The sequence below is a fragment of the Acomys minous genome, assembly GCF_964271855.1.
Source record: "Acomys minous genome assembly, chromosome: 19".
NCBI classification, from domain to species: Eukaryota; Metazoa; Chordata; class Mammalia; order Rodentia; family Muridae; genus Acomys; species Acomys minous.
Window position 1 is genome coordinate 15,350,059 of NC_140499.1, and position 11,559 is coordinate 15,361,617.

Consider the following 11,559-nt stretch of genomic DNA (forward strand, 5'->3'; position numbering starts at 1 on the left):
AGAACTGTTCAGAAGAGATTACATAAAAGGCTTCCAATGTTTTTGTTGAGTGAATTTAATTTCACTCACTAAAACTTTTAAAAAGTATGATGAAGGCCGCACACTCACAATGCCACAGCATACAACTAACACAGTTAATTAAATAAATAAAGCAGCTGAGTACAGTTGTAAACATTAGTGTAGTAAACACTTGCGCATCTTCCCTTGCCCGAAATGTGCCATTACAACACTCTTTCCATGAACAATTACTCTTGCTGGAAAAAAAAAATCTTCAAGTATATTTTAGTTTTGTGAAAAAAAACTAAAACACTGAATGAAATAATATGTGAAAGGATTTAGCCATGGCAAATTTACTGAAGCTTTTATTGCCTCTGTTGGTAATATGACAGGGATGGTGAAAGACACACGTGAACTTACAGAGATATGCAGATGATAGTCACTGAAGATAACCTTGATCTCAAGTATTTTTATGTGTGGGTACTTCTCATGTTATACATTTTGCTATTTAAAAAGCATTACATTAAAAAATGTGTACCTGTTCTGACATTTGGCAAAAAGTAAACTCTCCCTATGGTTTTTGTCAGGAAAAAAAAAATCAGCTTGGAGACCTGACCCAAACAAAGACTGAGACCCGTGACCTGAAGTGGCTAGGCTGACTGCGTGTGCCTGGGCCCTTTCTCTTGCACACTCATCAATGCCCCTCCCCCAACAGTGTAAGCATTTTTAGTACAAAACATGCTCTAGAACCAGACATCTGTCCTCAGAATAAACACATTAAAGCAATTTTATGTTTTGAGCCCTAGTAATAGTTTTGTGTAATTCTAAGATGCCATCATGGTGAACAAACTTAGCTTTTTTTTTTTTTTTGCTACATAATTATATGAAAAGCTTTAAATAGTTTTGTTTATAATTACACAGTAATTGTAAATGTTTAGTACCAAACTGATGACAAACACTATTTTGTTAAAAAGTCTTGCATTTAAAAATAAAATCTGTAAAGTCCAAAGCATTAGGCCACACACGAATATTAAGATTTTATGAAAAAAAAATTTATGAGGTGGGGAGACAAACTAATAGGCTCTCATTTGAAAATGAATTACACCTGAATCAATCAATCTGAAAACAATACCAGAACTCAGAATGTTCATGTAGGGAATAAACAATATAGGTATGCAAAACTTTTAAAGATATATGTACATATATCTTTAATTTTTTTCATAATTGATATTCTCCATATTTACAAAAATAAAATCAAGAAATAGTAAAAACAGCAAGATTCTTTTTTCTTTTAACAACCAATTTCTGTAACGCAAATAGAATTTTACTCTTAAGCTTTGTTTTGGTAGAAATGTATTCTTAAATTAAAGTTATGATTGGATTAATGATATATCTGTACTGTAAGCTTTCTATGTAATTTGCAATTTATGTGACTAAAGAGCCATTTTAATCCTTTCCACATCTGCATAAATGTTCTGCTATCCTGAAGAGCATCCCTTGGTACCCTGCAGAGGGCCTGGATACAAGGAGCAAAATCTGGTCCTATCAAAGACCAGTCACCTAACATTTAATTCATCATTTTAACTTCCTCATGGAAATATTTATGGATACACCCTTTTTACATGTCAGCATGTTAGCAGAGAAACAAGCATTTGCAGCAGGAGAGCAATTCATGAGTCCTGTCATTAAAAAAAGAAAAAAAAAAAACAATCAAGACAGCATTCTGCTTTGTAGTGAAAATAGCAAATGCAAGTGAGACAAAAACAGTCAAAAGTTCAAATAATTTATATAACAGAAGCCATAGGTATTCTGCACCAGTGCTCACTTGTTTGAAAATTTCTGCTCTTGGAGTAAAGATTTGGCAACCACAGTGATTAGCAGTGAAGCCATCTCAGCACAGTAAGCAGTCATCAGGGCTGGACTATTGATCACCTGAAAGAGCAGTGCCCCTACGAGAGAGATGGAACTTCACGGCTCATCACAACATTTCTAAATTTAAATCTCACTATCTTCTTATAAATTAAGTGAACTGCACTGTGTTCCATAGTGCGATGACAAAAATTGTAAAAAACAAAAACTAAAACCCTCATGCCTAAATTTAGTATATTTGTATTGTATAGCAATCCAAAACATTCAAAACAAGTGAAATAGTTTAACTTATTCGAAAAGCACAGAAGCATTTCAAAAGCATAATGAATCCAATTACGTGGTGTGTGCTGCAGCTGAGTGGAGCCTACCAGCACGTCTCTGACAATACTTCTTAAATAGAGCTCCGCTGCAGGGCCGCTGTGTATAAACACGGGTGAGACAGCCACAGGCGTGTTCTGTAGAACCTTTGTGAGCGTCAGGGAGTCACCAAGTGATCCTATTTTTTTTTCATGTGTTGGTTATTTTGACATTTCTTTCATCAGATATTCTACTCACATAAACAGTACATGTGGTTTTCCAGGAAAATTAAACTCCCCCAAATCAATCAAATGCCATTCCAGATCCGGTACACTCAGATAAATCACTCTCATTAGAAGTGCTACCAGCATAGTCTTTGCAACTAGCCCAAAGCATATACTTAAGAAGTTTTTATAAATTGTTTGTGGTGTTCATTATTATGTTTAATTCTTATGCCAAACTGTTTTCTGATGAAGACAGCATTGTGCTTTATGCAAGAATGGAAACCTCAAAATAATCACCATCAAGCTGCTACGACTTATGGGAAGACAGGCTAGGGTGGTCCACAGGCATAAGATGAAATCCACAATGTTGGAATTATCAATGTTTAGAGTGGCCCAGACTAGAAGACAAGCCCAAACCACCAGTAGAAGAATGGAGCACGATATGGTCCAAGATGTATCCTTAAAGTTTTGTCTCAACCCTCAGCCTGAATGGTGAGGATTGATCTTCAGTCCAGCCAGCAGAAATTGACTGTGCATTTTTCCGTTGTATTTATTGTACAGACTATGTACATTCTAGAAAGTTCCTTTAGTGCTACACTGTTGTACTTTTTGTCCCAGCAATTTGAGGGCGTGCAAATTCCACAAAGTCATCAATAAGAACAGGCCATGCTCCTGAATAAAAAAAAGAAAAAAGAAAAGAAAAGAAATGGGAGGAAAGAAAATAGAAAAAAGCAGAATTAAAGCTAACATTTCAATAGAATCTTTTTTTTTATAGTTTCCTCATAAGAATTACATATATTATTCTTGTCTACTCCCACTAATCAATGTTTTAAAAACTCAATCTTTATATCTTCTATTAATATATTCCTGTCTTCCAATTTATTATTCTATAATGGAGTTATTGCTTAATCAATGAAAACACCTATTCTGAGCAATAAGTCAATAATACAGTAGTGTGGTTTTCAGAAGGTTTTATAAATCAGGTAGCTACTTAATGGCATTGTAACAAGCCCTATGGTCCCTCATGAGCACCTCTCACTTGTGCGTGTGACAGTGGAAATGGAGAGGAGAAAACAAAGCATCACTGCTTAAGCCAAATGGCCCAGGACGTTTATAAGGAGGTGAAGGACATGGGAGAATTTTCAAAGAATAGCCTATATTCAAAAATCTCCAAAAAGAAAAAAAATCACTTGGTTCTCATGAGGAACTAGGCCACTGTGAAAAATTAACTGAGAATGCTGAATTATGAAAATGCTGCAAATGCTGCTGAGGAGCACATGCTGTCCACACACACGGGAAAATGGTGGAGAGTGCTTATGAACAGTGGCTGAATGCAACTAGGACCACCAGGAAGCTGAAGTCGTTTCAAATTACACAAATCCAGCACACTTCATGAGTTTGCAGATGAGACTAAGAGAGAACAAAACCCAAAACCAACCGCGCTGGACTCAAATGAGTATAAAATACAATAAGAAAATGTAACTCTTAAAATAAATTGAGCATGTAAAAGATGGGTGAATATTCTTATGCCTTTCTAGGGGACAAATACAGATAAGATTTTCCCCTTTTAATTGTGTGCACCTTCTCTCTCTCTCACACACACACACACACACACACACACACACACACACACACACACGGCAGGGTGAGGGGTTAGGGTGGTAAAAGCTCAGAAAAGGAAAATCACTTCTATATAAACAGTGGATGAAAGCTCAGGCAATGCAAATGTTTTGCTACCTTCTTCATCATAATTGGACATGTCATCTGCAATCATTGAACTGAAGTCTAAGAGAAGATTCCACGTGTCTTTTGGTATTGATCGTTTATGATGTTCCTATTAAATATCAAAAACAAAAAGCCTTCAAACATGGAAACAGTTGGGGAAAGTTAGTCCAGCTGTTGCTAAACATAAGAAAATGTAACACTTTTTAAATGTAATTCTGGTAATCAAGGTTCTTACTCTATGTTCATGACATGCTCTGAGATCAAAGATGCCTTGTTATAAATTAATATTTAATTATAGTATAACCTTAAGAGAAAATAGAAACTGCAGAAAATGTTAACTTACCAACAAAAATTTATTCCATAAGTCTAAGAATTTAAATCTTCCATTAAGCACTAAGTTCCAATAAGCAATGGCCATTTCTAGATCTGTAATATTAAAAATAAACTGTCAACTTCCACGCTTTGAATATATGTCCCTGCAAAAGAACAGTGAAACAAAAAGCCATTGTATTCTGAGTGTCCCACAGATTAAACTTCTCTTCAAGATCCAAGCCTACATTGGAAATCTGCTTCCTTTCCAGTGAGCATCCAGGGCCTCTGGGGTAAGAATAACATGACTTACCTCACAGGGCATCTGATGCTGAAAGCAGATGTAGTCACGAGCTTTTCCACTGCCAAGTACTCATGAGTGAAGGTCCCCAGGCTCAGCACGGAACCTTCCAACATTCTGAGCCAAATAACTATTTGCTGTAGGGGCTGTGTATGGAGCATGGGCCACTTAGTACACAGGCCTTAGTCATCAGACACCAACATGTCTCCTAGATAGCCAAAGACATTCTGGAGGGCAAACGCCCCAGTTAAGAATCCCAGACGCACATAAATTGGTTGAAATGCAAAGAATTGCTCAATTCCTAATCCTAAAATTCTTACACTCCAAAGTTGATATCTACCTTGTCCCAACTACAAAAGGCCAGAAAAATATTGCGAGGTGTATTGTATGTTTGCTTGGCTTTTTAAGCACAAGTCTGTTGCTCTCTTGGCCCAGTGTATCAATCTCATAAAATGCACATTCATGACAAAGTTCATTCCCTAGCACCATGGGAAAACAAAGTAATTTAAAAATTAAATAGTAATAATAACCTAAGGTTGTTTTTTTTTTTAATTTGCCAATGACAACATAAAAAGTCCTTCATTTGGACATGAAACAGAGAAGGCTAAAGAAGTAACCTGGCAATGTCCACTGTGACAAATTCTAGACCCGTTCTGCAACCGCAAAGACAAGGTGGGTCTCTTCAAGGAATTCAAGTAGTTAAAGCTGCCTAGCTCTTAAGAGAGACTGGCAAACCTCAGGAAAAATCACACTGCAGGAACCTTAAGAATCCTTTCAGCTGTGAAGTCAAAACCACGTGATAGTCTGAGGAAGTCCAAAAGACTAGTAAAGACTAAGAAGGGCAAACGCTGCTCAGACTTTTTTAAATAATAAAAAGAAAGTAACTGCTTATTTATTTAAACACACACACACACACACGCACACACGCACACGCACAATTTGTAGGAAATGAACTGAAGATCACAAATGCTAGAACCCTGGAGGACCCATAGTCTTCTGAATGGCAGTGGCCACCATGGGCCATGTTTGAATATTTGGTCCCCAGTTAGCAAGAAACTCTGACAAGGATTATGAGATGTGGTCTTGCTAAAGGTAAGCCTGGTGACGTGCTTCTGCTCTGCCCAGTTAACTGTCTCTCAGTTTTGTGCTTGTGAATCAGGTATAGGCTTTTAGCTCCTGCACCAGTGCCATGCCAGCGTGCCTGCTGCTACGGGCCCCACTATGATGGTCACAGAATCACCCTCTGAAACTCAGTGCAAAGGAAATGCTTTCCTCTGTAAGCTGCCTTTGTCGTGGTGTCTCATCCCAGTACCAAAATGACCACAACAGGGTTCCTTAGTAATTAGAGAAATAAAGATTAAGTCAACTTTAAGATTTCAGCTTATTGCAGTCAGAACAGCTAAAATTAGGAAAAGAACTTACAAGAAATACTAGCAATGACTTGGAGAAAGGAGAACCCCCATTCACTGTGTAGGCATTGTACTGTGGAGAATTGTCAAAAAGCTAAAAATAGAGCTGGGAGTAGTGGCACACGCCTTTGATCCCAGCACTTGAGAGGCAGAGCCTGGTGGATCTCTGAGTTCCAGGCCAGCCTGGACTACAAAGTAAGTCCAGGACAGCCAAGGCTACACAGAGAAACCCTGTCTCAAAAGACAAAAACAAAACAAAGCTAAAAATAAATCTACCATATGACCACTCCTCAACATCTGCCCAAAGGACCTGTGGTAGTCTGAATTGGAATGCCCCGCACAGGCTCGTAGATTTCAATGCGTAGTCATTAGGGAAAGGCGATAATTGACAGGGAGCAGGAGGTGTGCCCTTGTTGGAGTAGGTGTGCCCTTGTTGGAGGAGGTGTGCCCTTGTTGAAGGAGGTGTGCCCTTGTTGGAGTAGGTGTGCCCTTGTTGGAGTAGGTGTGCCCTTGTTGGAGGAGGTGTGTCCTTGTTGGAGGAGGTGTGTCCTTGTTGGAGGAGGCGTGTCCTTGTTGGAGGAGGCGTGTCCTTGTTGGAGTAGGCGTGTCCTTGTTGGAGTAGGCGTGTCCTTGTTGGAGTAGGCGTGCCCTTGTTGGAGTAGGCGTGCCCTTGTTGGAGGAGGCGTGCCCTTGTTGGAGGAGGCGTGTCCTTGTTGGAGGAGGCGTGCCCTTGTTGGAGGAGGCGTGTCCTTGTTGGAGTAGGCATGGCCTTGTTGGAGTAGGCGTGCCCTTGTTGGAGGAGGCGTGTCCTTGTTGGAGGAGGCGTGTCCTTGTTGGAGGAGGCGTGTCCTTGTTGGAGTAGGCGTGTCCTTGTTGGAGTAGGCGTGTCCTTGTTGGAGTAGGCGTGTCCTTGTTGGAGTAGGCGTGTCCTTGTTGGAGTAGGCGTGCCCTTGTTGGAGTAGGCGTGTCCTTGTTGGAGTAGGCGTGTCCTTGTTGAAGTAGGCGTGTCCTTGTTGGAGTAGGCGTGTCCTTGTTGGAGTAGGCGTGCCCTTGTTGGAGGAGGCGTGCCCTTGTTGGAGGAGGCGTGTCCTTGTTGGAGGAGGTGTGTCCTTGGAGTAGGTGTGGCCTTGTTGGAGTAGGTGTGGCCTTGTTGGAGTAGGTGTGGCCTTGTTGGAGTAGGTGTGGCCTTGTTGGAGTAGGTGTGGCCTTGTTGGAGTAGGTGTGGCCTTGTTGGAGGAAGTGTGTCACTGGGGAATAGGCTTTGGGGTTTCAAATGCTGCTTCTCTCTTCCTGCTGCCAGAGGGTCTAGATAGAGAACTCTTAGCTCCTCCAGTGCCATGTCCTCCTGAGCGCCTGGAGCCTCCGACTACGCTAATAGCGGATTGCACATCCGAAGCTCTAGCAGCCCCAATTAAATGCTTGCCTATACAAGAGTTGCTGTGGCCACGATGTCTCTTTACAGCAACAGAAAGCTGTATGACGAGAATTCTGAAGGCTTGTGCGGTAACTCCAAGGAAACAAGGCAAAAGGCTTGTAACTTCTGTTTTCCAAACATGGGTTGTTCTGGGAATGTGTTTCTGTGCTTCCACCAAGTGCAGTAAAGAGGAGTAGGTTTACTTCATTATCTTACTATTCAGATGATGTTTCCAAGCACCAGTTGTCCTCATGACTGTATAAAGTCTGCACTCATGTGACCTTGTCCTTGTGACTGCACAGAGCTTGACCTTGCTTAACCATCAGAATACCCCCAGAACAGAAACTAGGCGATACTCTGAGTAAAGTTCGCTATTGCATCAGGCTTGAGTGCGCCTCCTTTTTAGGCTCTGCTCTCCCATATTCATGCTGCCAACAAGAGCAGTGACTGAGACAGAAAACTGCAGGAGTCGGGCATTGCTGTGAGAGGCCTGACAATACTTGTTGCTGGCAGAATGTGGCCTCAGGGTGAGGAGCAGCAGAACGTTTTAGGTGGGGCTTAGCAGGCCATGCTACCAGGAGCAGGGAAGACAGTGGTACTCTGATGGCGGGCTTAAGAGGTTTCAGAGGAGAAGAGTGGTAGTAAGTAGCTTAGAGATAGTTCTTCCTGATAGTTGGGCAAAGAATGTGGCTGCCTTTTACCCTTGTTAGAAAAGTCCAGCTGAGGCTAAACTGAAGGCTCTTACTTAAAGGGCACTGGTAGAGGAAATAGCAAGTTAGGCTGGTACGGACTCTGCTGGGGCTGCTAGTGACTAGGAGCGTCAGGAAGTGTAAGAGAGCAAATCCAGCTCAAGAAAAGGGGAGGTTTAAAGAAAGCCTGATCCTAAGGTAATGAAGGGAGTGGTAGCCTCAGGGCACTTGTGAAAAGGAATTAAAAGAAAGCTTAAACAGTGAAGGGAACCACAGAAAACAGAAAGCTGATGCCACTGTAATTGAAGGAGGGGGCCATGACCAGCTCCAGCAAGCAGCAGAACTTGGCAGATTCGGCCACATGGTTCTGGCTTTACAGTCAAGGATACAAGAAAGGAGTTATGAAATTTCCTTCTGTGACCAACAAAAGCCACTGAGGCCAGGTGTGTGTCAGGAGTGTTCCCTGCATGGAGGCCCAGAGAGGCCATTGTGTGAAGCTGTGAAGGTGAAGCCCAGATTGCCTTGGAGACCCCAAAACGCTGGAGATGCCAGAGTCATGGGACACCTCCTGAGGAAGGCTGCAGAGTGGTGTGGAAGCAGCCCAAGACAAAGAAGTGTGTTGCAGTCAGCACGATGAGGGTTGAAGAGCTGAAGAGCTCTTTGACATCAACATGGAGACAGAGAGTTTGGAGTTTGTCCTGCTGGTTTCCAGTCTTGCTTTGGTCCAGTGTTTCCCTTTCCTCCCCTTTGGAAAGGTAATGCATATCCTGTGCCATTGCATGTTGGAAATACATGATCTGCTTTTTCATTTTGATTTTATAGGAAGTTATAATTAAGAACCTGCCATGACTCTCTGAAGAGACTTTGGACTTGTAAACATTGTTGAGACTGTGATAGACTAGGGGACTTTTGAAGGTGGACTGAAAGCATTTTTGCATTATGATATGGGGACCAGGAAATGAAATGTAGTGGTTTAACTAGGAATGTCCCCCATAAGGCTCATATATTTGAATGCTTGGTCTTTAGGGAGTGGCACTACTTGATAGGGATTAGGAGCTGTGGCCTTGTTGGAGTAGGTGTGGCCTGTTGGAGGAATTGTGTCACTGGGGGTGAGCTTTAGGACTTCACATCAGGCCATTTCTCCTCTCTCCTCCTCCTCCTTCTCTCTCTCTCTCTCTCTCTCTCTCTCTCTCTCTCTCTCTCTCTCTCTCTCTCTCTCTCTCTCTCTCTCCCCCTCTTCCTCCCTCTCTTCCTGCTGCCCACTGACTAAACAGAGAACTCTCAGCTCCTCCAGCTCTGTGCCTTCCTGTATGCCCCCATGCTTCCCACCACGCTGATAATGGACAAAACCTCCGAGCTGTAAGCCAGCCTCAGTTAAATGCTTTTCTTTATAAGAGCTGCTGTGGACATGGCGATTCTTCATGGCAATAAGACATTGTCTAAGACAGGATCCAACATCTTCCTCCACAGATACCTGCTCAGCTATGTTCATTCCTCTATTCACAATACCTAAGAAATGGAAACAACCTAAATGTCCTTCAACTAATAAATGGGTAATGAAAATGTAGTACATGTACACTACCGAAAAGTATAAAGAAAAATTAAATCATAAAATCTGAAAGTAAATGGACTGAACTAAAATACACACACACACACACACACACACACACACACACACACACACACGCACATGTGAAGTAACCCAGACCCAGAAAGGCAAACATCATGTTCTCTCTCAAATCTATAGTTCCTAGCTCCAAATCTTCAAATGTAAGTATATAATTTGGAGTAACCAGGAAAGGAAAAAGGGACCACGGGGTGGGAAAGAAGCTTTAGAAAGGGGAATAGCAGAACACAGACCCAAGGTCTACACACGTCAGTGAATCTCTATACATTCAGAATTACCTATTCTAAACTGTGAAGCTTCACATCAGAATTTACACTTTCATTGCTGAACATATGAATATATTTTATTCATCATCATTTTATTGGCTAAATTCCACATATGAGAAAAACATGTGCCTCAATCCTCTTCTGCTGCGTAGTCTGGCTGCTCCCAAAGGACTCAAAATTCTGGTGTCATTTTCCAGTAACAGAACTCAAGTAGCCCCTCCCACAGGAACAGGTTTACTACCCTAAGTCTCTAAAACCACCTCCAAATCACACTTCTGCCTTTGTGCAGCAGACATGTGATTTGTGAACACACGTCACCATCTAGCTTTGCTCTCATCTACCACACTCCTAAAGAAAATCCTCCACACCCACCAATGTCTCTGAAATCTGATGGCTTAGTCAGCCGCCATCCTGAAGGTCTGTGTCCACGTAAAACATATAACCTCTGTAGCCTGTTAAGGCTGATGGCACTTGCCTCTGTTCTAACCCAAAAGCAAGATCTTCTCAATGAGGCTTCACTAACAACTATTCGAATTGATGAGAACAGACTCAGGAAAGTTGTGAAACCAATATGCAAAAATAAGCAGTTTTGAAATAATAATAAAGTTGCTGAAAAAGAAATCATAAAATAAAAAACAATCCTAATTACTATATTATAAAATTAAATCACTAAAGTTAGCCACAGAAGACAGCCTGTGCAATGAAAATTTATAGACCATGATGAAACTCACACAGAAAGATCTGTGTTTATAGATTAGATGAACAACGTTTGTTTAAAATATCCCAAATCACCTATACTATGTACAGACTTAATGATATTTTTCAAAGAACTAGGAAAACCAACCTTAAAATTCAATCCTCCAACTAAGATTATTATACTCTGCAAAATTATCTAGCATGATTAGTGGAAAGGGGAAAAGCTTTATATAGTAGCCAAACTGACACAACTTATGAAAACTAAGCTAGTGAGTACCAGAGAGGCACCTGAACAAGCTCTATGCACTGAGGAGCAGAACAAGTCTACGAGGGTAAAGGAGAGAAACATCTCGTAAACAGCAGATAAGCAAGTAAGGGTTATGAAAGGGGGGAGCAATACAGCGATGAGAATGTATACGCGCCCTTCAGTGATACTGCTGTAATATCTAACACAATACAATAGACGTCAAAGTATAATGAGAAAAGATCAATTCATATTGGATAAGCAATTCAAAACAATACAGCAATACTTTAATACACGCCTTTTACTTGTTAAGTTAGTATATGATGCACTGGATGTCAAGCTGGTTGTTCTCTTAGCCTCCCCATCTTCCTGGCATCCCTGGATGTGCCTTCTAACCTCTGCCACCCAGTCTCTTTACACCGTTCATGCCCTGTGCGCCCTGCTGCACGCTGGCCAGCTCTCCTCGTCACACCCACTCTCCCGCGCCCTGGT

At 41.4% G+C, this 11,559-nt stretch overlaps 1 protein-coding gene across 5 annotated transcripts in view; it reads right to left on the reverse strand.

Annotated features, from left to right (window-relative positions):
* Positions 1-334: 334 nt before the first annotated feature.
* The window catches only part of DCUN1D1 (defective in cullin neddylation 1 domain containing 1), a 38,034-nt gene continuing 26,809 nt past the window's right edge, over positions 335-11,559 (reverse strand). For all 5 annotated transcript variants that reach the window (XM_084769336.1, XM_084769334.1, XM_084769333.1 and 2 more), the window contains 3 exons: positions 4,456-4,538; positions 4,125-4,221; positions 335-3,059 (listed from right to left, as the gene is read on the reverse strand). In XM_084769336.1, coding sequence (XP_084625462.1) covers positions 2,980-3,059; positions 4,125-4,221; positions 4,456-4,538 — 260 coding nt within the window. In that variant the 3' untranslated portion in view covers positions 335-2,979. The remainder of the gene's footprint in view (positions 3,060-4,124; positions 4,222-4,455; positions 4,539-11,559) is intronic.